General features: G+C 42.8%; 1 protein-coding gene across 1 annotated transcript; it reads right to left on the bottom strand.

The window, feature by feature from the left end:
* Positions 1–1,448: 1,448 nt before the first annotated feature.
* On the bottom strand, positions 1,449–27,591 carry znf507 (zinc finger protein 507). Its single transcript, XM_085431209.1, has 7 exons — positions 27,492–27,591; positions 21,862–24,183; positions 19,618–19,735; positions 19,395–19,503; positions 8,646–8,750; positions 4,073–4,207; positions 1,449–3,111 (listed from the first exon to the last, which is right to left on the bottom strand). Exons 2-7 carry the CDS (start codon positions 24,178–24,180, stop codon positions 2,652–2,654), a joined length of 3,246 nt encoding a protein of 1,081 aa, XP_085287335.1. The 5' UTR covers positions 24,181–24,183; positions 27,492–27,591; the 3' UTR covers positions 1,449–2,651.
* Positions 27,592–27,980: the final 389 nt, after the last annotated feature.

The raw sequence follows: 27,980 nt of genomic DNA, 5'->3' as shown, positions 1-27,980 counted from the left end.
ACATGGGGGCAGACTTGAGCAGGAGATTGAGTGATGCACCATGATGCCATACCGCTATAGTGAAGATAGAGCCAAGCATAAAGGCTAAGAAGTCGCCTCTCACCTAAAGGCAAAGCTGTGAGTAATAACCAAATGAATAAGTTCATGCATACACGCTGCTTCCTCCAAAGAGTGTCCTCAATCCATCTCATCCCTTTGAGATGGATTGAGGAGCCACGTGATCCGGGCCTCTCTTCTTACATTGCTGCCCTACCGCCCCAGACCCAGATAAGTAGTGGATGGAAGAATCAATGGACCCAAGTCCTACCTAATTTCCTGCAGAGTAAACTGTTAGAGGTGCATGGAAAATGTAAGAAAAGCACCTGGAATGAGCCTTTTACTTAACTAAAAACAGGCTGCAGAGAGCATGCGGTTGGTCCGGTCCTTTAAAGACACGAGACAGGAGTAAAACCCCACTTTTCCTTTTTGAATTGCCCATCATTTTTAATCCTGCCACGTAAAAATGTAAATTAAAAGTCAGACAATAATTATCTCCTATGATAATGAGAATTCCAGGTGAGGCAACAGGTCTTTGAGATAGAGATTTAATTTTCTTTCATCCTCTGCGCTGCACACGCATGCCGACAGAATTTCAAGCTGTTCAGTAAGGTGAGGTGGGGGGTGAGAGGAAGTGAGTTATGGATATGCCATTTTATCTTAATTTCCTCAGTCTGTGTGCATGCAAGAAACAAGGAGACATACTGATGAATTAACAGATCTTGTCACGAGCTCCCGGTTAGTAAGCATCATCTTCTTAATCACTCATAATTTTCCGTTAACTTTTATTTTCCTGTAATCTTGATGTGTTTTTGGACGACTCCAGCAGGAATGGGGATGTTATCCCTCAAAGCTCTGAAGTGAGCAACGCAAGACAAATAAGCTGTGAAATGCTGGGTGTCAAATAAATGAATCAAAATCACTGCAGTCACAGACAAACAGACTAGAAAACACCAATCTGCATGCTGCTCATATCCTTTATTACTCCAACCTCACTCACCACTCAGGATCTGTCCCCTCGACTGAACTCCAAGGCCCACCAAAGTGAACTCCTTGTGCGAGTTTCTTTCTGACCACTTGCATCTGTGCCGTGGATCTTCTTCCAAGTGAATTATTTTTAGAAAGAGGAGGAACAAGGAGCCAAATTTGCTGAGTGGAGTGACTACTAGGATGGCATGGGATGATTGCGCCTTACTTGAACTGTGAGTGACACCCAGGTAAATATCATCTCCTCCAGATGTTTCTTGCACACTCTGAGCAACACTTAAAATACCAGGTTTCAATTTTTTATGCTCAAAAGATGTCAGTGAATACTATTGCTGCCATTCATCGTTTGAAAGAGCTGGGCTGAGGTCTGCAATGTCTGCCCTCCTGCCGGTGAGAGGACATGGGACTAAACACCCCAAAACACGTAGACTTAAAAACTTTATTTTCACATCCACGTCTTCTCATTTCAGGCATGTTCAAGCTGGGACAGCGGCCGCTTCAAGCCGATACTAGAAAGTTTATATTTTTAAAAACACTGACAAAAAGTGGAAATGTCCTTATAAAAATGTTATTATATACATCATAAACAGCATGAGCTATAAAAATACCTTCATTGACAAGTCTTAAAGTGAACCTAGCACCATAATCACAATCGAGTGATAATTGTGTCGCATTCAATATGACATAAACCGGCTTTGAACCATCGTTGTATTACAACACGAGCCCCGCCAATCCCAGCTTCCCTTTTTGTCGACATGCTTTTACACCAACTGAACACTGGTGACGATCCAAAGGCCACTTCCTGCTTTGCTCCAGTCAACTTACGCTCCACCTTTGAGAACTATCAGGGTCTCTGCTAAAGAAGCTACTTAACAAACAGTAAAACTACAATAAGAGCCACAAAAAGCAGAACGAAAATATAACAAACATAGTCGTTTAAATTGGCATAACAGAACTTAACATGCATAAAATAAACAGATAAATATTGAAAGGTTTTTTTAAGCTGTGGTAAATGCCTTTGTAGGCATCGGTGAGTCTGCACCTCCACTACTTGGCTAGAGCTTCAACTCTGTCAGATTAAATACATTAAATACACTAGCAATAAAAGAGCTGCCTTAGAATCAAAAATATATGGATTAGACTTGAAAATATGGAAATCTTTTGTGGTTGAGGGATCGCGTGGTTTTGTGAGGTATGAACACGTCCCTGTAGAGTGAAAAAAAACGGACTTGAGTCGAGAGCTCGGGCTCCTCCCTTGAAAGCAAAATCGCTTCCCTACAGACACATTTTGCGTCATTTAGTGTGTAATTATTTGACACAAATATTAACGGCTTACAGCCCTGTCAATCGTTTTTTCAACATTCCTTTCGAAAGAACATCGTCAATAAAACATTTCATCGTTTGTTCTGAAATGTGTGGACACGAGTCATCGCAGCCTTACGAACGTAACCTCTTGATGCAACAACCGAACCAATCAGAGTACCGCCACTGAAATGACTGGACTACTGTGATGCAGTAGATTGTTTCCTCCGCCGCCGCCTCGCTGACGGACAGAAACCTCATGAAAAGCTTGTGAAAGCACAGGGTGGGCGTCAAAGTCAGGATGGGGAGGGGGGAACGTGCATGTGTCACTCTGCTGTTTGGAGGCTTGCTTGTGCTTCTGACTGCTGCTGCTCTTTGTTCAGGATGATGCTGATGATGTCTCCCTCGTGCTCCTTCATGTGCTCCATCAGTCGCTCTTTGCTGGTGGACTCGAAGCCGCAGATGCAGCAGCAGAACAGGAGCACACAGTACTCCATGCCGGGGCCTGGCGGGGGGAGCTGGCCCGTGCGTGGATGGCTCTGGGACTGAGACTGAAGCTGTGCAGGGTCCTTCCCCTGGGGGCTTACGGACTCGGGGGACCACTTTGAAGGATCTGTGGGAGGTGTGGAGAAGCCCACTGGGCTGTCAGCTGACAGAGCAGCTTTAGTTGCTGATGTGGGTGTTAGCGGTGGATCCGCTGTGCTCTTTGCTTTGTCCTTTGAGTGCGGGGACACTGCCGGGCGCTCTGCCGCAGACTCTACCACCGCAGATAACTTCTGAGGAGCTCTGAAAGAAGCAGAGGGTAAAATCATGAGAAGAAAAATGTCACCCTCAGCGTTTGTACGGGACTGGAACTTTACAGGCTTTCGTTTCCTCCCCCCAAAAGTAAAAATAAGTGCAAAGTGCAGACTAACACAGTTGTTTCATTTTGTGGGTGTAGAACATGTGTAGAGGTCAGAGGTCAAATGTGACATGATATGCTAAATCTTTATATGGTACTTAAACAGCACAATACACAGCACACTTGTGAGACTCATAGTTTCCAAGTTAAAAGGCTTTTTGCCAATTTTCCACCAATCATCATCAGTCACTGAGCACCTTCGTGGACGCAAAGCAAATTTTAAATGGGACTCAGAGGTATACAATATTTACAAATTAAAAATAATTACATTAAAATGGCTCATAATACTGTAAACAATCCAGCAACATTTCCAAACAAACTTGCTCAGTGCTTTTATTATTATACTGTCATGAACTTTAACCTTTAACGCGCTAACTGAGGCCTGCAGAGTCTGACGTGGGACGTCCAAACCTAGCAAGACTGTGGCATTGTGTTAACACATCTCATTTTTATTCATCAGGTATCTGATCGGCAGCAACACCCACCCTCTTAATTCCTATGGAAGCAGTGAGGACTGCATAAAAGTTCAGGAAACGTTTCCCCAGTGCAGTGCTTGCATGTGCATGCATTGCCAGAGCTGCATATTCAGCATGTTTTGCACGAAACCCTGCACACTACATCCTTATAACATGAAATTACAAATGATGAAGGCAAGTAGCAGAAAGTCATATATTCTTAACAAAAACAGAAATATAAGCGAGATATATCATTATTATTACTAAAACCATTATAACCTGTATAATCCCAGGACATGAAGATCACTGCCAGTTGATTTACTGTTGACATTTACAAACACTGAGATAAAACTTGAAAGAAGGCTGAAGGAACTGCAGTTTGTGTGCTTACCGGCTGCTCTGGGAGATTGCCTCGTTAATGGCTTTGTTAACCTGCTCGTAGTTGTAGTTCTGGTCTCCGGCGTGCTTCCACATGTGGGATTTGAGCGATGGCGGGTGACTGCACACATAGCCGCACAGAGAGCACCTGAAAGAGAGGAGGAGGAAAAAAATAAGTAAATAAATAAATAATGGAGGCAATATGAGAAAGGAGTGAGAGGGGCTCAAGCTGAAGATGATTTAATGTGTGTACTGAGGTTTTACTAATCCTTCTCCTACTTTCTATCAAGAGGAATCATCCTGACTGAACACTCCACGGGGGACACCGAGCTTGAGAGACAGAGACAAAGAGGGGAGAGAGGAAATCGGATTTGCAGCACGCTGCTGGACTCATTTGTCAAAATTAAAAAGAATTATGGAGTTTTAGATCTATTCAAACGCTTTCACTTGCAAATATCATTAAGGATAAAGACATCATGCGCCCTCCCCCCCGAACAGCTGACTGAACACGCTCAGAACATGTTATTTATAAAACAAGCCACGATGTCGTTAAAATGAAATCACATCGCAGTAGACTAGTGTGTGATAATGGCCCGTTTCTTTCTCCCAGTTACTGACTCACTTTAGAAAACGTATGCTTCGGCTCCATCGTCGTCTCGAAGACGCGATGAGGGCCAGTTTATTCCGGAAGCAGCAGATGCTTTTTGACACCACCAAGAAAAAAAACCCCACGATCTTTTTGGAGCTGACAGATGGTTTTGATGGTGCATTTAAAAATGCTCTCTTCTGCTCCATTTCACAGCGTTGTGTTTTGTGTTGCTTCGCATCACGCTTGACGCCTCGAGGCCTCAAAGAGTAATGAGAAATTTAAAACTAAATAAAATAACAATCTCCACAAAAGGATCGGGGAAAATCTATAGCCAATTAATCCAGCCCGTCAGCATCCCACAAAGACTGAACCAACAGCCGTCAAACAGCTGCCTCTGACAGGCAAAGTCAATCAAACTCTGCCGTGTTCATTTGTTTGCTTTGCTTCCTTTCTGCTGCTGAGAAAACTGACAGCACGGAGCCAACGACTGGAACCAGATCCACCTTCTACAGGTGAAAAGGAATTTTAAATGGAAATGGAGTAATGTGACACACACACACACGCACACACAGGTCACCAGCAAAGGTACCGTCATACCAAGTCAACCTCACAATTCTGTAAATGTGACAGTACTTGCTTTTTCTGTGGTGCCGTAAAAATCACAGACTTTAGTTTCAAGTCTTGAGTCACTCGTGGTTTCTTTATACTTTGTTTTCAAAGAGTCAGACTTTCTTTTATTTGTATAGCGACCAAATCACACCAGTCGCCTCAAAGTGCTTTATACTTAAGGTAGAGACTCTACAGTAATACAGAGAAAACCCGAAAGAGGCGACCCGCCGCATGAACAAGCGCTCGGTGACAGTGGGAAGGAAGAAACCTCCGGCAGCACCAGGCTCAGGGAGGGGCAGCCATCTGCTGTGCTCGGTTGGGGATGAGGAGAGGAAGCCAGTGGTTTTGGTTTGTTTTTGAAGGTGCAACCCTAGAATAAGCGTGTCCCCCGAGGGGGGAGTGGTGACTGGAGCAGACTTCACTCGACATGTAGGTGAAGGAAACAGAGGTGATGAGGAGGTGCCGTGTAGAAATGCAGAGATGGAGCAGTTTTTGCAAACAGGACAGAAAAAGCTGCAGGGAACGAAGAGGTAGTCCACCTGTGTGGAGGAAGGTGCACACAGGTGGACTACAACAGGTTGTGTGTGCCCAGTTCCATTCATGATGTAAACAGGCTCCTGTTACCGCAAAATCTAATAATGCATCACTTTTGCTGCTTGTACAAACCTGGGACATTTTATTTGTCAATGCTTGGTTACATCTGTGGCAGATCTCTCTCCATCCTCCCTCCACGTTGGGCGTGGCTCCCCGTGATTGGCCCTCTGCTCTCGACAGTGAGCCAGCATTTAAATCTGTGCAGCGTCACAAGAGATTTGCTCCAGTGTGATAATCCCTGAAACCCTGAGATCCTCGACAGAAACCCGTTAACTGTTTCTGCCTCACAGCTGGAGACAAAAGGTGATCGAGGGCTTTGTGTTTGGGCTCCTCGACACCTTAAAGGCCGGTCCGTGAAAATATTGTCGGGCATAAACCGTCCGTGGCGCAAAAAAGGTTGAGACCACTGATTAAGAGGACCCGAGGGAAGCTCGGAAAGCTAAGCAGAAGTTATTTGGAGAGGAGAGTGACTGCCGTTGGTTGAAAAGAGAGGTAAAAAAAACTTCAGTGGTGTTGCACACTATTTTATATTATTTTTTTAAAGTCATTGTTAACCCTTTAAAGCCGGTCAGAGCAGCACGCTCCGTTTTGCGTAACTATTTTTAAATCCCTGTAGAACCTGAACCGTGTAAGCTAGCGCAATAATTTGTTTTGCATATGAAACCGGAGGAGTTGTACTTACATCTTATGTCATCAGCTTGTCCTCGGTCACGGTTTCCTTCCACATAAATTGCATAAAAAGCGCTTGCAGGAACAAAAACATAATATTCCAGAAACACGCTTTGCCGATCCGATCAGCTGTTCGTAACACTTCGCACATTGAAACAGAAGTCACCGCTAACTATCACATGTCCGCCATTTCCTGCCCGAAACCGGAAGTGATGTCATTTTCGCGGAAAATGTAGTTTTTTTTTTTAACTTGTAGGCCTTAAAAGCCTATACTGGTCATGTTTGACGTTTCTGAATAGTTTCTGGGATGCTTGGAACTCAAATTGCACTGCTGGAAATAGTTTATTTTGATGCACCTGCTGTTTTCTTTGCAAATTTGCATCATAGGATTGTTTTTGTTTTTCCTGCAGTATATAAAAATTGGTGTATCTCCAAAATAAAACTATGAAGACACTCAAAATAAATTTCCTGTTGTTGTAAACTATTTTTTGCAACTTTATTGTATTTAAAGTTTTGAGGGATAAGCCTCTTAAATTTCTCCAAGTAGAAATATATGTTAAAAAACAAAAACGATTTTCAATTTTTTTGTAGTTTATTGCACTTTTTTGCAATGAATGTAGTTACTATGGACTTAATGCATACATATTATTAAAATATGGGCTATAACAGTTGTATAGCAACTTGAAATGCTCCCACAAATGGCACTACAACATGTAAAAAAATAATATAAGCTCTGGCGGACTTGGTTCTATGGTAGGTCTTAAAGGGTTAAATAAATATCGTCAAATAATCGAGATCTCAATTTCAGTGAAAATAATCGTGATTATCATTTTAGCCATAATCGAGCAGCCCTAATTTTTAGTATAGATTTTTTTATTTTAACATTAATTGTAAGTGTGGAATCACATTATTATCTTATTTTGATGCTGCACTTCAGTCATTTATAACAAATATGTAAATTTCTTTGGTAATTTCTCCCACTTTGTTTTTTTATTCTGTGTTACTGGGAAGCCTCTGTTACCCTGCTATACAAATTATTATTATTATAAATCGGAAACTGAAAATTCAGACTGTGTCTTGTTAGTTTTAATTGAGTATTTGCAAAAAGGACACTGTAAGGAGCACCAGCAGTCGCAGCATGTTATGTCTAGCGTTCTCGCTGGGACGCCTCGCTTCAGAGCAAACAAAAGGTGTGAAAGTCACCAGAAAAGTCAAGATATCTCATCCTCCTACTTTACTTTTAAAGCAGTCCGTCTCCCTCAAGTCCCTCCTCGTTATGAAAGTGCTGCGCTAAAGAGAAAGAAGGCAGCGTCTGTGCCATTTTGAATGTATGGAAACGAGCGTTGAAGCCTCGCAGGTACCGAGGACAAGTGCTCAGTGAAGTGGAAATCAGCAATCAGAGTCTCGCTCGGGGTTGAGGATTTAACATTTTAAGGAGAGTCGAGTGTTGACTGCCATTCACTTTCTCCACCCGCCATCCACTAAACTTGCAATCAGAAGCCCACTTCTTAAATCTCCGGACTGAGAGTGCACGCACGTGGTCACAAACAGGTTCTGACCCACACAGGTAACCTACAGACCTTTCAAATAACACTTTAAAGAAAATCTAAGGTCATATGTTCCCAAGTAAACACAATGCTGATTCAAAATCAACACTAGTGTAAAAGTCTGAATGTGTTTATTAACGTGCAAAGGACACAAAACATTCAACTTGATTTTCTATACCGGCGGGCTTCTTTAGGGTTTCCTGCTGGAGTCAACTGATTAATCTCATCCTACTAACATATTTAAAAAATAAAGGCTGAAAGGGCTGAACATGGGCGATGACACATTTTAAACGGATCCAAACTAAATTTAAGACGCAGCTGGCTGCATAAATTTTATGTTTTATCGACTGCACTGTTTTCACCCACCTACAGACTGCCGTCTTTGTCTCTGTGAATTTTGCCTCGACCCTGGTTGAAACTACAGACTGGAGTTTGGAGGTAATTCGATTAGAGCACGTGTTCGTAACGCAGCCCGCAGCTTCTTCTGGACACACACAGCTCTTCCTTCTCACCTCAGAAGTGCAGCGGTCATTGTTATCATCGCTCCCTGCGGTGGGAGCGTGTTTGAAGTGTCTCACCTGTACTGCTCCAGCAGCTGCACGGCCTGGTGCTCCTGAGGGTGCCTCCTCATGTGGCTCTTTAAACTGTTCATGTTGGTGGTGGCAAAATCGCAGCTGCAGCACCTGCCGGGGGCATTTAGAAAGAAAAAAAGAGAGATAGAGACAGAGCAGCTTATTTAACTGGGAAATGCAGTTACAGAAGCAGCATTTTGATGTCAGTGTGTTGAGATAAAGGACTTGGAGCAAAGCAGGCAGGACATTCCTACTTTAACAAAAGAAATAAATCAGTGTTTTCTATTTCCTTACACTTGCACTGTGGCTGAGCGATGAAACTGGCACTTCCAGTAGCTTAGAGGCAGATACGGCACTGTACAAGGATTGCAGGAAGAGGATACACTCGACTCGCTGCCATCAGCCGCACAGCATTAAAGTCTCACACACACAGACACACACACACACACACACTTCATTTTTAGGTTAATTTGGCTCAAGCTACAAACTGGTTTCTCCTGTAACTACAACAACTGCAACATGTGGGCTGGATTAATTGCACATATTAATATTCCAGCAACTGTAATTCAAGGAGAGAACAAACTGAGTTTATCATAAATTATTTATGGAGCTTTGGTTTATTGTGTGCTACATGGAAATGAATGTGGCCTTGCCCCGAGAAACTTAAACTTGTAGAAAGGTATCGCTTCCCAGTTTGGAGCTTTTGAGAAAGCAACAGGGTAACTGTAAATTCACATTAAAGCAGCTTTAAGAGTATTTTTGTTTCCTTTTCCTACCAAACTTATTTAAACATCTTTTTTTAACAAATTATTTAACTTTACAGATGCTGAGAGGCAGGTTTTGACACATTAGGTCAGAGTCTAGAAAATTGCTTCCCCTGTCTTCTGACTTTATGCTAAACTAGGCTAAGCTACGCTATGGTTGCTAACACCCAGGTGTTGACAGTATGCGGGTCACCTAGCATATAAAAGGGTAGTTATATTGCTGGGTAATGATTTGTGCAACTAGTTACATGAGAAATGAGAACAGAAAAGTACTTATTGGCTGCTAACGCTACTAGAAATAAGAGCATTTAGGAACCTAATAAATGATTATAAGCTTACAGCAGAATATCAGAAGGTTTTCAGTCAAACCATTTCTTCCCCATAAACAGATAAGATAAGTACATTATATTTCCAGCTGTTTATTACCACCAGCACAGTTATGGTAATATTATGGGCAGACCCCAGAACGACCAGCAGGGCTCTGCAACAGATCTAACAGGGATCCTAATAAACTACAGTATGTAGTGGGCACTATGTTTTCATACTCGTGTTGAACGGTTTGACGAATGAATACTAATAAGAGTTTCAGGCATGATAATGGGCATCTTTGCACTCTGCTGTTTCCCTTCAAGTCCTTCTGTAATGCTAACAGATGATAGCAGCGATGGTATTACTGTCAGTGTTACTGTATAACGTTCAGACCTCATACTCAATTCCAATTACGTATTCCAACTCCTAACTGCACGGATTTCCTCTAACAGCTGACGGCCTGCACAGGCAGAGAACAGCTAGCGAGTTAGATTCATTTGTAGATTCATAGTTTTATTCTTGGACTCCATGAAAGTATTTTCTCAGAATTTAAAGTTCAAATTAATTCCATTTTATTTTTTTTTTACTAGGCCTTTGTGCAGGTAGATGTTTATCTCCCTTTGCACTACCCTAATGCAACTTTCTCTTCATTTGATACCCCAAAATGTTTAAGTGGTTGGATCTTCTGGGGGATGAGATGAACAGATGCCGACTTTCAATCAAGTCAAGGGTTAGAAAAGACAAAACTGCCAGAACCTGAGAGCCTACGTGGCCCAAACGTAACATTTCCTTCATACTGACCACATTATTTGAAACATTGACCATGTTTAATATGAATACAATGTATTGTCATGTAAGGTTTTCCCTGGACTCTATGACGCGCACCCTTTGATTCAGAAGGCTGTGGAAGCAGGAATAACTGAAGTAGGGCTGTAACAGTTCTCACATCACTGTGGAGGAACGTTTCCTCACACTTTCTTTTTCAAAACAACATTGCTTCAATTAATTAAAGGTCTGCAGGTATTTGTTTATCCACCGCTCTCCTGAGGTCCTGCCACAGCATTTTAATGAGGTTGAGTCTGAAATTTGACTGGGTCACTGTAATTCTTACGTTTTCCAGTCATTCTGTTATAGATTTGCTGGTGAGTTTGGGATCGTTGTCCTGTTGCATCACTATTTCGGCCAAGTTCAGCTCGACTGACATGTAGCGTATACTTTGGTACACAGAGGAGTTCATGTTTGACTCAGTGACTGGAAGGTGCTCAGGTCCAGGGGATGCAAAACAAGCCCAAACCATCACTCCTCCGAAAACTGTGATTGGAAGTTTGCACGAGTCGTGTCTGCAAACCTGAGCCGTGCTGCCATGTTTAGAGAAACGAGGCTTTCTCCTGGGAACCCTTCTAAACAAGCCATGCTTGCTGTGCTGCAATGAACCTGAAAATTCGACATGCCAACTGAGGCTTGTAGAGTCTGGGATGGAGCTCTGGGGTTTTTGCAGCTTCTCTGACCTTGGGTCTGACCTTGGGTTCATTTTCTGGAACGTCCACTCCTGCCAAGAGTGCAGCTATGTATTAACACGCATCAGAGTGCTTCAGACAAGCAAACTGGTGAAACATCTGCTTTTATAGGAGGTGCTGATGATTAACCAAGCACATCTGATTAGCAGCACCTGGCTGCTACTTGCCTTTACAATCCTATGGAGGGAGTAAACATTTACTTCACTTTCACATGACTGTATGCAGCAGAAAATAAAACTAGGCAGACCGAGCCTGCTTTAACGGTGATGTAATCATACCCAAAAACAAAGGAGCAAATTTAAACCAGTGTACGATACTTTGGTGAAACACTGCATACATCAGAGCGCACAGCGGCCGTGCACACAGCACAGTGTTTGATTACATGTAAAAACATCGCAGCCTGTGCATATTTTTACAGTGACAGTCTTCTGTGTGACTGATGTGCTGACTTTCAGCTTTTATTGGAGGATGTTTACTTCCAGCTTGGGTGTTGAACAGCACAGAACTGTAGCCCTGTCATTATCCTTCTGCGCTGCACTCGAAGCTGAAAGTCTGCACTTCAACCTCCAGTGTGCTGGAGCACAGAGCCAAAGCCACAGAAAACGTGGCAGCCCACACTGTACTGCTGTGACATGACACAGGTTCAGATGCAGGAGCTTCTTTCTGATATTAGACACTTTAAATGTGCAGTATGTGCATGTGAGCAGGCAGAAATGTGAGTTTTGCCAGTTTAAGTGTAAAAGTAAAAGGGTTGACCTTTACGTGTTGACATTTAATTTAGGCCTTTAATTAACAGTATTCTCATTATGGATTAATCTGCCCATTGACTTCTTGTTTAATCGAGGATTTGCTTTGGTTACCAAATGTCATAAAAAAGTGAAAAAGTCAGGGTACAGTTTTCTATCGCACACCTGAAAGAGAAAAGTGGAAGCCTGACATTTGAGAAGCTGGAAACATTTAAAATTAAAAAAAAAAAAAAGGAAGTCCAAATTGATTTCTGTGGACTGACTAGTCACTGCAGGTTCACTTTAATTTCAGGTGTAATTTGATCTGTCCTCATGAAAGCACGAGGGTAAGGGCATAACAAGCATGCAGGGACCTGCTTCATCCAGCCACTCATTTTCCTCACTGCCAAAATATTAAAAAATCTCCTGTTTCCACCTGTTTACTTTGTGCTTTCCTCAATATTCCCACCTGCATGAGCCAGCAACACCCGACTCGGCATTCTCACACAAGTACCTCACAGGATTTTTGATCACACTGACTCTAAACTAAATTGGAAGCTGCCTGACCTTTACAAGAGCGAAAAGAAATCAGGCGAATATAATTCTGACTTTAGAGCACAAACGTCAGCGCTCTGTTAAGAAACCAACCTAAAGTTTGTGCTTTGAGTTAAATCTGTGCTAACACAGAGACAAAGTGAGGGCACTGTGTGACAGAGTGTGCCTGTGCCCACACTGAGATCGCTGTGCTGCTGGGAGCATTTCTAGGTGATTACTGCCCTCTAAAGGACCAATTTAAAATGACATGCAGAGCTCAAGTATCTCTTAAAGTAATAGGACATGAATGAGAATTAGCAAATAGAATTTAAATAGCTCAGTGTGCCTCAAAGGGGAACTCAAAACTAAAAAAAAAAGGCTGTCGCCATGCAGAAGTCACAGTGAGCTCTAAAAGTCCTCTTTTCACTTACAGTGGACACCAACAAACCCTTCACTATACACTCATGCAGAGTTTTATTTCTGACATGCAGGAAAAGCCAATTTTATGCAACTTGCATCAAACGAGACATGCAATGAACCTGAGAAACTGGAGCGCTTTCAGTCTACTTCCTGATGTATCAGCGTCTTGCTAAAGGTCATATAGCATTCCTGCAACCAGCATTATTCTGTACATTCAAATAAACAAACACAGCATGACGGCAAACACGAAGAAATGGAAAACTTTCCAAGCATGAAGAGCAGAACGTGAACAGTTTCAATGAAAAAGCCGCAGCATTTGTTCCCCACCAAACCTGCTGTCTCAACACGGGGGGTCAAGTTTAACCCAACACACCCCCTACAAACACACACACACACGCACACACACAATTAATCAACGATATCTGCAAAAGATCTTAGGTGGTTTTAGGAACTTTAATATTCATTATAAAGATCAACTTTATCTCTTATGACAATGCCATACTAGAGGTTTTCAGTTTCCCACCACTACGAAGGATCCTCACTGAACAGAGGGCGTGGCTTATGACGCCTAGAGTCAACAATGTAGCTTTTAGAAACCTTCCAAGGCACCTCAACGCCCACTCACATCTTGCTTCTGGTTACTACAATAAGTCACATGATAGGGCGAGGCAAGGTCTCACAGTAGTTCCACCCAAAACCTCTGATGGTATTGACCCAAGCCTTTTTTCACACCATGTGAGGCTCATGATTAATAGTAGGTCAATGATCCTCTTAAGGGACAACCTCCACTAGGGTTTAAATACCTGATTTTAGAGCTGAAGAAGCTACTTGGATGAGAGGTGAATGTCTTCACCAAACTTTCTGTCCAAGCTCCTTACACTACCATGATGTGGACACCTACGTGAAACACAGAAAATGTGTTTTGCTTTACTCAGAGACAAACTATTTGACCCTGAGGGGAAAAAGCCACTAAGGCTACGTCCACACTAATCGTTTTCTCTCCGTTTTGGCCTCCCGTCCACATTGGAAAACGGTGCTTTCATGGAGCAGTGTGGACAGCGAACCCGGAGCCTTTTCAAAAACGATGACACATTTTAGTCATGTGATGCAGTCATGTGACCAATTAAACTAAGATAGCAGAGGACATTATACAGCAGTTGTTTTGTTTGCCCTCAATTTTGACTATTAAAGATCAATCTCAGTCTGTACATGCTCCAGAGAGCTTTTCTTCAGATTCTTTAATTCTCACTCGCTTTTGCAACTTTGTACTTTTGTGTTACTCGCAGCAACAACTCCACCTCATTGTTAGTCCACTGAAAAAACTTCAAAGAGCCTGAAACTAAACAAACGGCAGACAGAAATGAGGCAGGTCGTATCCTCTTACGTTTCACGCATGAGCAGGACTGGAACGTAAGTGTTTTTCGGCCGTTTCAATGTGGACGCACAACTCTGTGAAAACGACTGAAAACACTACTGCCTGCAGGCTGCCTTCGCGCTACCACCACTAAAGTATAAAACAGGCATAAAACATGTTTTACACATTTTTTTTCAATAATGTATGAAATATGGGCACTTTTATAAGATAATTTGATAATTTACTGCTTTAATTCTCCTGGAGAAAAGCAGAATCTGACTGTGAAAATCAAACAGTCTGATAAACTGTTTGCTGTTCTCTGGTCGAGGGATGCATCTTCTGCTAAGACGACAGCATTCAGATTTGATCGGCTTTCACAGCTGGTGAAGTTTTGCTGTTTCCACTCTTTTTTCCATCACTACATTAATCTCTACAAACACTTATCATCTGGCGCTGAACTGTGAGAACAACAGAAAGCATTACACTGGTGCTAGCTTCCTGTTAAATCCAAAAATTATTTTAGGATCCACAGACTTATGTGTTCTCAGTTTCTCTGTCCTAATGTACTGCTTGACTTTAATGTTTCTGTCCCACGAGGTCAGTGGAGGTTAATAAAGAAGATCGTGCCGTTGCTCCAAAAATCCAGAAAAACCTTCCTCACGCGATCAAATGTTCAGCTTCCACTGACAGTAGAGCTGGGCGATATGAGATTTTTTCATATCACGATATGTTTTTTTCATTTCAGGCGATAACGATATCTATCACGATATAAGCCAAATAACTATATTTGTAAGATTTAAATGTGCCGTTGCTCACAAGTAAAATGTGAAATAATCAGCAGCTTCTTTTTAAATATTTATTTCCCATAATAAGTTCAACAGGGTAGATGTACTTAAGGAACATGAGACTTTTTCAGCTAAATAAAGGCAAATATTGCAAACTACACAAAAGGCAGCCGCTAAAGCGTTTAAGTTTCAAAATAGAACAAATGAAACAGACTAAATTGTCAATTCCACTTAGAAATAAAGTATTAATTCTAAAAATAAATCTTAGTTTGTTTTACAGAAGAACAGACAAAACTGACTAACTTTTGTCAATATCAAATAAACTGAGAACTAAAAGGAAATTCTCAATCTCTCCTTGTTGTATAGCTTAGCTTTTCAAACAGTTTTAACAGTTACTTTAGTCTGACAAAAGCCGAATGACGAATTAGCGCTTCCAGTCAGAGACTGAGGCTACGTCCACACGTACACGGGTGTTTTTGAAAACGGAGATTTTCCGTTTTCGTTTTGAAAAATAATCCCGTCCACACATAAAGGCAGAAATGAAGGAAAACGCTGCTATGAACATGCCAAAGCAGCAGGTGGCGCTAGATTCCTAACCGTGCAGAAATGTTGGCCAATCAGAAGTCTAGAAGCCTCGGTGGGAAAAAGTAAACAAAGCTGCGGCATAGAAGCAGAACAGAGTCGTATGTGTGGACGGACAGTAACTGTGTGTATATGTAAGCATTTAAACACTGCAGAGAGTAGAATTAACAGTAACAGTATTGTAGAAATTCATTTCACCGAAACAATAACGTGGCGCACAGTGTGACGCATGCACCAGTTTATTGTATTTCCAGACTTGCTTTCGGCACAATTTACAGTGCACACTACTCTGTTTTTTGTCAGACTTGAAATAGCCGAAATACCTTCACACTACGGAACTTCTTTGGCTCTTCCGTTCGACAATCTCTCCGGCGTTGGAACCATCATCTGTTTTCTCTTCGGTCACGCTCGGTTGATTTTTCTAGTCGGCACACTCATGTCCTCCATTATGCGCTGGCTCCATTACCCGCTGGCTGCTTCCCAAACAAACACATGTGCGGCTTGGCACTTGTGCTGTACGTAACAAGTCACGCGACGTGACGCTGCGGCTGTGATTGGTTCGGCTCTGCGCTACTGAATTTGGATCGGCTGACCTTTTTTTTTTTTTTTTTTTTTTTTTTAAGAGGACAAGAGCGGCGAGGTCTATCGCGATAGCTTAATTTCTCTATCGAGTAAAAGTTATATCGCGATACATATCGTTATCGTTCTATCGCCCAGCTCTAACTGACAGATGGAAATGTCTTCAACTACTCAAACATTTTAACACTTGTTACTTATTTTAACAATTTTTATTTTAATAATTAATCCTTATATTTTTTAAAAAGAATCCTGTTGACTTGAGATTTTTGTGTATATCATGTTTATCTTAATAATCTTATACGTATTCATCTGCACACACGCAATGAAGCAAGTCTGAAACAGGAAACAGAATAAATGTATCCAACTTTGCTTATTTTCTATTAATTTTTAAGCTGAAAATGTCAAACTGTGCGCGTTCTTTGAATCATTGTAGCTTAGTAATGTTTCAAATGAATACTCACTTCACTGCGCTCATAAATGATTAAACATCTAATAAAAACTCCTCTAGGTTTACAAGAAACCATCAATCACATTTCACCCAGCGTTACCGCCACAGGCTAAAGGCATCGCAGGCATCACTAAGGGGCTACATTTCACTGGGAATGGGTCACACCCCCGGGAAGCTAAGATGAGAATTGGGAGCAACAATCTTATGCTATTTTTTTGTTTGCACTCTATGCATCAGAAACTGTTAAACTATGATTCTGAAAGCTTTGAAAGACATTTGCAGACAGATACATTCAGATAAACAGTGGAGATATTGGAAGGTCTGTTGGTTTTTTCTTGCATTAATGCTTGCATGACGTTATGAGCAAGATCTTACTGGAGCCTGAATTTCAAACAGGACACGTATGAAACAAAGGCAGGACCACAGAACTTTATGACGTTTGGAAAGGGTGTGGTATTGTTCCATATCGCTTTATAACTTATTTACTATCTTTTTCTCACTCGCTATCACTCATTCTCATACATGTTCTGCTGTTAGACTTGGGGTTGTGCAACAGCTCGCTCAAAGTTCAGTTTGCGCAGACTAACATGAACAGGAACCTTTACAACCAATATTTTGTAAAACTAAAAATGATCAAGTTCAAGGTCATTCTGAAGAAGCTGCTCTGATCCTTCTCTAGCTCTGCACACACAAAAATATCATTAAATACACTCACAGACAGATCACAGTCAAAAACCAAAGGGGGAAAAAAGGCAACTATGTGTTTTACCACTTAAACAATGTGTCACACTGCAGGAAACCTCAAACAGATGACAGAAAAGCGATCAGTCAGCTCTGCGGGCCGTTTGCAGCTGTTGATTCACCATCTTACCCTTTAGTAACGATTTGTTGTTATCATCAATCACTCGCAGATATTTCCCAAGACTGTCTGTTTCAAATTCACTGCCGACGACGTGGCTGACGTTCTGATTTGTTTTTTCACACCCAGTGGGTCCAATTTCCATAGAAATGTAAGATTTCTGGGGAAATTGGAGAATCTGTAGTGATTTGCTGAGAAAACCCTTCAAATCTACAATCTTCATACACATAAGACCTCAGCATTAATGCTGGTAGCCGTGCTGTCTGAACGGCCACGATCATTAGTCATGTAGACAAACTGTATTGTTCGAGTGAAATATGTACAGTGTACCGTTTCACCCTTACAACAGCCAGTCACACATATTTTTCTTCTATCTTTAGTTCAACATTTAGTAAAAAAGGTGAAATTCTATGAAAATAATCTTTTTAAATGTTCCCAGTAACATTAAGTGCTGCACAGAGTGCATCATAACGAAGCTGCTCCCAGCTCGCTGTAGTTAGTGACTGTGCAAAAGACCTTTTAGGTCCTTTAACCCTTTAAGACCTACCATAGAACCAAGTCCGCCAGAGCTTATTTTATATTTTTACATGCTGTGGAGCCATTTTTGGGAGCATTTCAAGTTCCTATACATCAATACAACCATTATAGCCCAAATTTTAATAATATGTATTCATTAAGTGTATAGAAATTACATAAATTGCAAAAAAGTGCAATAAACTACAAACAAATTGAAAATCATTTTTGTTTTTTTAACATATATTTCTAGTTAGAGAAATTTAAGAGGCGTATCCCTCAAAACTGTAAATACAAAAAAGTTGCACAAAATAGTTTCCCACCACAGGAAATTTATTTTAAGTGTCTTCATAGTTTTGTTTTTGAAATACACCAATTTTCATATACTGCAGGAAAAACGAAAATAAATATTATAGTGCAAATTTGCAAAAAAGCAGCATATGCATCAAAATAAACTATTTCCAGCAGTGCAATATGAGTCCTAAGCATCCCAGAAACGACACAAAGTCATAAAGTCAAAGATAACTTAAAAACACCAGTATAGGCTCATAAGGCCCTGATGGTAAAAAACTACATTTCCGCAAAAATGACATCACTTCCGGTTTCGGGCAGGTGATGGCGGACATGCGAAAGTTCGCTCTGACGTCTATTCCAACGTAGGAAGTGTTACAAACAGCTGATCGGATCGGCAAAGCCATGTTTTTGTTGCTGCAAGCGCTTTTTATGCAGTTTTTGCAAAGCTATATGTGGAAGGAAACTGTGACCGAGGACAAGCTGATGGCATAAGATGTAAGTACAACTCCTCCGGTGTCATGTGCAAAAAAAATTATTGCGCTAGCTTATGTGGTTGCAGAGCTACCGCGATTTAAAAATTGTTACGCAAAACAGAGCGTGCCCGCTCCGACCGGTTTTAAAGGGTTAAAATAACCCTCAGCAATCCAAGTGCTCATCAATGGTAACGCTAAACTAACACAATATGCATTTATTCATCTCTACGCATATCCCATTTATTCATTTGTATCCATCCCTCCGTCCCTGGAGTTACCTCAGGTGTCATGGGGCAAGAGGCGGGGCATTTTTTGTTCCTTTCTTTAAAAACAAACAAACAAACTCAAATCTTGGCAATCAGGCGACAAAGAAAGTAAAATGCACGACCGGCCGAAGTACCACAAAGACTGTGGGTGTTAGATTAGCGGGTGTTAACACAAGGCCACTAATTTTACTGTTACTAACATTACATAAAAGGTTGGTTCTTACCACAATGATTAACTTCATTTTGTAGACAAAGTGAAATTTAAAAACTGCTAAAACTTGGCTAGTGGGAGGTGAAATGAGCAGATGGCGCAGGTTTTCTTTCACAACTCACCGATAAGGTTTGTCAGAGTTATGAATGCGCCGGTGGTTCCTCACCCCGACGTACGTAGAGCTGGTGTAGTTGCACACGTCGCACTTAAACATCTTCTGTGGACTACCTTCTGTAAGAGAAGGCAACGTAAACACACCTTTACAACTTGTTGAGAACAACACCGAGCCGTCAGCCAAATATCGTAACAATTAATGGTGCCATAAAAACATAAACCACGTCTTACCTTCATCTGTGACCCGCTCCGTCTCCTCCATTGCGGCCGCCGTCTCAGCGACTGGTGTGAGCATTTCCACGTCACTGCTGAAGCTGTGGTGCTCTCTTTCATGGTTTCTTAACTGGCTCTAAAAATGAATAGAAACAGCGATACTGTGAGATTTCTAAGTAATTATGATACACTGAATGGATTAAAAACAGCTGGCAGATTTCCCCAATGATGCACTTTGTGGTCTTTATTAGGCATTTTACCTCACACCTCAGGCACAGATATGAGAATAGGGGGCCTGCTTTCACACCTCCCAATTAGCAACTCTTAGCGTAACTCCCAGATCTGCTGGAAAATATGATGAACTTAATAATCTCTGCTGCAGAGAGGCAGCGGAGCCCGATGATACCAGTGGAATCAATACTTTTATCCTTTGCCTGCATCCGACTGCTGCACACTTTTCCTTGCTAATTTATCAACTCAAGCTTTAATCTATTATTACCGTTTGATGACCGACAAGAAGAGATGCTGACAACAGCGACTCGGTGAATGTTGCAGTGTTGGGTGAAGATAAAACCAGAGGCATTATAAGCAGGAGGAACACTCAACAAGTCTTGAATAAAACAGACAGCTGACCCAGCTCTGCCAGCATTGAACTAATCAACAGTCAAACTTAGAAACATGTCAGCTAAATATGAGCAGCCTGACACTATTCTAGCTAACTATTGGATGTTCAGTACCCCCAATTCCTCCTGTGCATTTCAGGATGCTTTTAAGCTGCAGTTGGTTTTTTTTAAATCAGTGAAATAACAACAATATTTATCTCAATATAAGGAATAAAAATCACAGCATCAACATACGGACTTGAAAGTTCATAAGGAAGCTCCTGGAGGGAGATGAATGAAACGAGTGGAGCGGACATGAGGGATTGTACAAAGAATGGGAAAATGTGTTTGTCCCGGCAAAAAAAAAAAAAAAAAACTGACCAAGACAAAGAACCAGGACCCAGGAGGGCAGAAGTACCAGCCTCTTATTTGTTTCTACCAGCTGACACCGCATATAAAACACAGGGACACGACCACGAGGTAATAAAGACACGATGCACCAGCACAAGCATAAATGCTGGCAACGACGGCGGCCACTCGTGAAGGTTACGTCGCAGGCTCTACAAAGATTATCCGAGTCTAAATCAGGCCTTACCTCCAGAAGACTCGATAAAACACACCCAGTACACACAACTGTTTGTGTTGGTGGCAACAAAATATCAAGGTGACAAGCCAAACATCAATAAATGCTGGCTATGATTATCACAGTGCCATGATACAGCTATTGTGTGATAGCCAATACTAGAATATTATTATTGATTATCTGTGTAACTGTGTTCCCCTGCTGTCCATAATTTCCCTTTAAGGAGTCATAAAATAGTAACTCTGACAAAACATGACAGTAAAATCGTTTGGAGTCTCTGAATACAAATATATATGTATTGTATTTACACCTGAATACGTCTTTATAACTGCCTCACTACGAGAACAACAGCGAAACACAAACATGCCATAATCACACATGCATGCTTTCAGTCAGTCACATGGAGAAGATCGCCCACCATGCCAAGTATGTGCGACACATTCAACTGTAGCGCTGTGTAGTTCATCATTCATATAAGTCAGCGGTCCCCAACCCCCGGGCCTCGGACCGGTACCGGTCCGTGAGTCTTTGGTACCGGGCCGCGAGAGTTGAGGCTCGGGTGTGAAATGTATGGTTTTCAGGGTTTTTATTGGTTTTCAGCGTTATTTTGTCATCGTTTTTATCGTTAACTCGGTTTTCCTGGGTCTTTTCACGTGTGTTATGAATAAATCTTCTTTTTTTCGGTACTGGTACTAGTTTTATTTAGTTGTATTTATCCGCGACACCTTAAAGGCCGGTCCGTGAAAATATTGTCGGGCATAAACCGGTCCGTGGCGCAAAAAAGGTTGGGGACCGCTGACATAAGTGATTATTGTGCTCCATTTGTTCAACACTGATGCTCTTGATACCCCTTTTACACCCTGTTCTTTGTGATAGCTTTACCTCACATTTCATCCCTTCTGAATAAAGTAAGATAAATTCACTCCTACAACTACAACAATGTCTTCTATAACTGAGGAGTCCTGGTCATTTGCACGTTCTCTTCCACAAATCCTCATCAGAAAATCCTCACATGTGAGATGTTGGAAAGAAGGAGGTTAGATTAAAACATGTTTCAAATGAAAGGGCCGCACTCACCTTGTAGTGGAAGGCATCTGGACACTGCTTGCACTGGTACATCCGGCTCTTGCAGTGGTGGATCATGTGGTTTTCCAGGTCTTTGCTGTCTGAGGCGATGTGCTCACAGATGGGACACTGATACGGCTCCCTCTGCCTGTGCACCCGCAGGTGCTGTTTAATGTAGCCCTTGTTGCCACTGCTGTAGCGACACAGGCGGCAGCGATACGGCCTATCGCTGCCGGGGATGTAATCCACCAGACTGCTGTCAGGAGAGCCGACCAACCCGTCCATCCCTGGAACACTGGAGCACACGTAACTGCCCGCTCCGTTAGCCGCGACCACTCCAGCTCCATTTTGGAACTGTGCGTTATCTTGAAGCTCTTTCAAGATGTCTTCGTCCGAGGTGTTCTGGTCTGAGCGCTCCCTCAGTCTTTCAATGACCGTGAGCAGGGAAAGGCTGATCCCGCCATTAGCTGCAGGCCCGTCGTCGTCTCCTTTGCCCAGGCCCAGAGATCCTAGAGTTTCCTCTCTGCCCTCATTACAGTTCAGCATAGCTGCTGCCGTTCCCACGTCAGAGGCCTTCTGTCCGGCTGCAGCCCCCTCTGTGGGTTTCTGGCCTGCTTGCGGGCTCTGCGCCTGTGCCGGAACGGTCTTCAGAGCTACCTTGGCGCCAGAGTTGGGCAGCTCGGGCGTCCTCATAGGCATAGCCACGAGGACCTCGGCAGCCAGCGAGTGGAGGCGGAGAGACTCCGAGTGCGTCCTCTTGCGACCAGCTGGGGGGACGTTTTCATCCCGTGGAAGGTCGTTACTTTTAGTGATGGAGGATTTGATATCGGCTCCTAAATGCTGGCTTTTGTTAGTGTTCCCCGGACTGTAGCAGAGGACCACCTCATCTTTCACACCTTCCACATGTTCCTGCTCTTCTGCTTTTTTCTCCAGCAAGCTCTTATCCCCGTCCACATCTGGGCTGAGAAGAAGTGGGTTAGAGGACATGACTGAGTCCTCAGCTGAAGGAAGCCGCTCTACGATCACATTGATATGGCCGGCGCTGTTGGGGCTTCTGTTGATGATCTTCTGAGCCGATGACAGCAAGCTGTCGCTCACAGAGGTGCTTTCATGGTGACCGCCTAGCTCCACCTCCGTCGCTGCCTCAGTGGTCACCTGCACCTCCACCACGGGCTCCTCAGACGTCAGATCTTTGATGGGGTACTCGTCCTCTTCCTCTACTGTTTTTGGACTTTCACTGAGATGAGAGCCTTGAAGATTCAGCACTTCCTGTTTGTCCTCGACAGCCACGGGCATGCAGAGCTGCAGCTTGAAACCGGTAGGGAGCTTTTGCAGGCTTTTATCTTGAAGAACAACTATTTCCTCTCTGGCTGACGCATTGTTAGGAGCAGCTTGCACCTCTCTCTTTGCAGAACCTCCGTCTTCATCCTCAAAGATTGGATAGGAGCAGTCGACGAGGCCGGCGTGCTTCCAGGCGTGGGTTTTCAGCATTCGCTGCTGACTGCAAACATAGCTGCAGATCAGGCAGCGGTACAGGCCATACTCCTCATAGCTGTACCACTTCTTCTTCTGTGGTAACTCCTTAGCACTGCTCACTGAGCTTTTCTTCACTTCGGTTCCTGCGCTGCAGTCGTCACCTGTTAGATCCACATCCTGCTTTTTTAAAACCTCTTCCTTCGCCTCACTCACCGGGTACTTTCTCTTCTGGTTGTCTCCATTGTCAAAGTGCATCCTGACGTGCGCCTCCAGCTGCTCGTGGTCTCTGGAGGTAAAGTGACACTCGGAGCACATGAGGATGAGGTCACTGTGCTGCTCGTTGTGCTGCTTCAGGTGTTCTTTCAGCAGGGGCAGTGTTTGGGCGAGATGGGGGCACAGGCTGCACTGATAGCACGTCACCGTCCGCTTGAGGTCGCTGCTGTTGGGGTTGGCAGCTACCTCTGCCACCGTGGTGGTCACGTTGTTGTTATCATCACCTGACCAAGGTGAGGGAAGACTGCTGTCATCTGTGCCGCGCTCTACTCTCACCTCATCCTTATGGTTCCTTTTAATTTTCTTACATATAGAGCCGCCCCCCTGCTCAGCTCCCCTTTCCCCCACTTGCAGCGCTCTTTTCTGTCCCCCTGATGTGCAGCGACGCTGGGGCCGCTTCTCCACAATCTTGCTGAGCTTCTTTATGACCCGGATGAGAGAATCATCTGCCGTTTTCTGCTGAAAACCGTGAGAGGATTGCTTCTCTTTGGTTTGCCGTGTGTGGGAGCCCAGTGCCGCCGATGTGGAGGAGGAAGACGAGGCAGCGGATGAGTGTGTGATGGCATTAGTGATCTCCTCCATGACCTGGAAAACAGCAGAGAACAAAGTAATGAGTGAGGAATCTGATTGGTGTTACACAGTAAACCTTTTAAGTAGATGACCTCATTTATAATATAAATACATTTTTAAAAAATTAGAGCAAAGAAGTGTGGCCAAAAATGTTAGACATAAAAGACGGAAATAGCTTCAACATCTGAAAAGTGAAACCAATGTGAAAGAACATCCAAAGTGCATTATTTTTAGTGGTAGACAGAATTAGCAGGACAGCTACTATTCAAGGCTGCTGCTGGTTATTAGACGTAGGAATCCCCAGATATGAAATTGCTATAGTTTGAACTGGGGAAAGACATGGTGCTGGTCAAGGCTCCACATCCATCATCTGCCCTCAGTGCAGTTTTTCACTTTCTCACTCTGCAATGCAGTGTTTCTCTAACTGTGGGGCACAGACTCAGTGCAGGTCAATGCAAGATAGGGAAATTTAAAGAACCACCGTTTAAAGCTCCATCTCTGACCTCCTGCTACCCACAAGACCCTCAGGCAGAGGTCCTTTGTCTGTTCCAGGGACCGCGCCGAAAACAGTGCAAAGTGTTTGAAGTTGAGGCCTGGAGGATGTGGAACAGCCTGCCCGGGGAAATCCCGATCTTCAAGTTGTGTCTTAAAACATAGTTTTACAAGAAGGCCTTTCCTTTGCATTTCTCACAACAGTTATTTTTGGTTTATTCGGATACTCATGTAAAGCACTTAGTAACATGAAATTTGAAAAGTTGTACATGAATACAGTTATCATGTAACACAGTTAAAACAGTCATACGTTCAGTTTAAGAGATCTAAGACAAGAAGACACGACCAGCATCTGTCATGTTTTTCAGTTCGTTCCACACGATGATCTTATTTTATTTTACTGCGCTTTCATGAAGCCCTTTTTTGTCCTTTTCCCTTGTTTCATTGTTGCGAAGTTTTTCTGTAACGAACAGAAACTGGCTCGTTCAAATTTTTACTAACAGGCCACAGCTGAACGTACACCAGGCAGTCACGACGGTTGACTGGTTCGATTTTACTCGACTTGCAGCTGTTGCAAAGTGAGTTTCACTTTCTTCTTCTGGACAAAGTCCCAAAGTGCAGAAAAACAGCTTCATTCCAGCACCAATCACTCAGAGGATCAAATCATAGCTTCACCATTATTTTTTCCTTCATTATTTTTGCAATGCTTACCCGTTCTTAGCGTTTCCTCTGCAGAGTGTACATATGATGAAAGACGACTTACCTTCCTCAGACCAATTCTACCTACAAGTACAAATAAAGCAACCTGTAGCTGTGTGTTTGGAAAGAAGAAACAGGTTTGCGGTGCTGCGTGTCTTTGACGGTTTGCAAAGAGTAAACAGTTAAAACGATCTCCGAGCAACTGAAGATTATGTCATTCTTCGTTTCGGAGCTTGATGAACATCATGTAGCAGGTGTTGGTGTAGTGAAACGCTGTGGACAACAGTGGACCATAACTTCAGGACTTCTTAGGTGGACGATGATGAAAATCGGACACGTATTTACAAAACAATGTTTCTGTGGCCTGAATGTTGAACCGCTCGCTGTTGCGAAGCATCCATGTTGCTCGCTACAGCTCTCCCTCATCGCTTCTGCTGTATGAAATCAGTTTGAATCAACACACTGGATTCCTCCATCAGCTGACTGTGGCTGTGGTGAATGGCTATGGATAATTAATGGACTGTGACCACACTCTGCGACACTTACTGGCTTCACTGCCAAGAAGACAGACACAGAAGATCTGTATCAAACCGCCTCATATCACGATTTCTGGGGGACTTTTGCCTTTACTGGAAAGGACAACTGCAGAGAGCAGCCTTTTGGCACGTGGGTCACCTGATCAACACCTGAGGGTCAATCCTCATTTATATATTGTACATATAGTAACTTGTTATCCATCCCTTATTTCATAATTTACTCCAACATCTTCACACTCTGCACAACAAACATGCTGTGTTGTTGTCAGCACTGTCTGTTGTCTATCTACACTCTCACTTCCTCATATGTGTACACATACTTACTCAATAAAGCTGATCCCACATTTCAGGCTTAAGCTCCATATTGGATCACATCTACATTTTTATTTATTGAATCACTTTTTTAAACATTCAGTTTAACTGACCTCCTTCTTGTATAGTATTTATTTTATTGAACAAAAACATTTTTTGTGTTGTTGGATCCGACATATCCTGTTGATTCATCATATAAATGCGAATTTTATGCTTTTTAGAAGGATTAAATTGTATGATGCATTCCTAGCTAGCTATAAATTGGATGATCTTGTAATTAAAAAAAGGTGTTAACTATTAAAAAAAACCTCTTGTGTGGCACACTTTGAGAATCACTGCCACACAGACTGCAAAATCATTTTGATCTTTCTCTGTCTTTTAAAATAAATCTGTACTAATGACATTTATCACTTGAGTATTTACCAAGAAGTTAGTGAGAGGAAATCAGTCAATCGACTAATGGGATAAGTGTGACAGCTTAACTCATTCCTGATAAGTCCTGTCCCTGCACAGTCAATACAGACCTTGTGCACCATGTGCATTTGTTTACATGGGAAGCTGAAGAGGAAACGGGCACAACTGCTCTGGCTGAATTCCTTCCATCTCCACATGACATAACACTGCCCTCCTTCTCACTTTCTGACCACAAACTTCCTCTTTCTCCTTCTTCTGCTTCTGTGTGAAAACATCAAAACATGTGGAACAAACACATGTTTTGATTTCACCGTGGTTTTCCATGGGAAGGAAAACCACGGCGGGATGTTGTAGTGCATTCATCCATCCAGCTGAATTTTGAATTCTGTGATGAGGAGGAATTCAAAATAAGCTGCATCCGACTCCTTTTTATGCGCCTGCGATCAGTCAGCTTCTCTCTGGACTCCATCATGTGCTTTAACCCGTCTCAGATGAGCACCTGTTATGTCAGGATCTAAAAATATTCCATCCACTTTCACTCCCCTGTAGGACGAAGTTGCACACAGCCTCTCGGTGTGAGCTCTCACACAAAAAGCAGCCTTTTACCCGCTGATGTGAGCCAACACACTGCTGCCTTCACGCTACAAAAACACTTTCACGTTTAAAAAAAAAAGGGAAAAGTCAAAAGGATCCTGGCACACGCTGTTAGCTCCGCTGTTAGCCTCACAGCCTGCTAGTCAAACACACACACACGAGTCTCACACACTGCTAGCAGAGAAACACATGAATGTACAAGGACGCGTCCGTGCTGCTGGTGGTTAATGGGTAACGGAGGAGCGCGAAGGTGTGTGGAAATAAAAATATACTCACGGACACGGAGAAGTTTGGCGCTCTTTGTCCTCAGCACATAAACCGCTTTCTTTTATTCGTTAGCCATAAAAAGTGGCCCCTCTCTCTCTCCCACATTGCAAAATGGCGAGGATGGAATAACAGTCACGTGATTCGGAGTTTGAGTCAGGTGACCGACGCCGACCGACGATTGACAGGCTGTCTTGCTGTTGCCTTCAAGTGCCCCTCGTAAAAAGCAGCGCTTTTTAACTTTTCTTACAACCTAACCAACCAGTGCGGTAATTTCCACAATAAAGAGCATTATATTTTTAACTCCTTAAATTAAGACGATAACCAGAGGCGTTGCTTGAGGCCCAGGCCAGTGGGGGGCCCCTAAAAGCTGACAAACTTTATATTTTTACCACCCTAAGGGGCCCCTAGCTGCCTTTACTCAATCTAGCTGTCAGGGGTGTGCATAAAATAAATGCTGTTTGTCTGAACTGTGGAAAACTAGCATCACATTATTTATTT

Source organism: Copadichromis virginalis, linkage group LG1, assembly GCF_057382275.1.
Source record: "Copadichromis virginalis isolate Kocher_CV1m ecotype Utaka linkage group LG1, C_Virginalis_male_GT1.1, whole genome shotgun sequence".
NCBI lineage: Eukaryota > Metazoa > Chordata > Actinopteri > Cichliformes > Cichlidae > Copadichromis > Copadichromis virginalis.
The sequence above is the reverse complement of the archived record's forward strand: the minus strand, read 5'-3'. Positions and strand labels throughout refer to the sequence as shown.

Coding starts and splice junctions, on each gene's coding strand:
- znf507 (XM_085431209.1), bottom strand. CDS start 24,180: ATGGAGGAGATCACTAATGCCATCACACACTCATCCGCTGCCTCGTCT. Junction 19,504..19,617: donor GGAGCGGGTCACAGATGAAG/GTAAGACGTGGT, acceptor CTTCTCTTACAG/AAGGTAGTCCACAGAAGATG. Junction 4,208..8,645: donor CAGCTGCTGGAGCAGTACAG/GTGAGACACTTC, acceptor CCTCTCTTTCAG/GTGCTCTCTGTGCGGCTATG.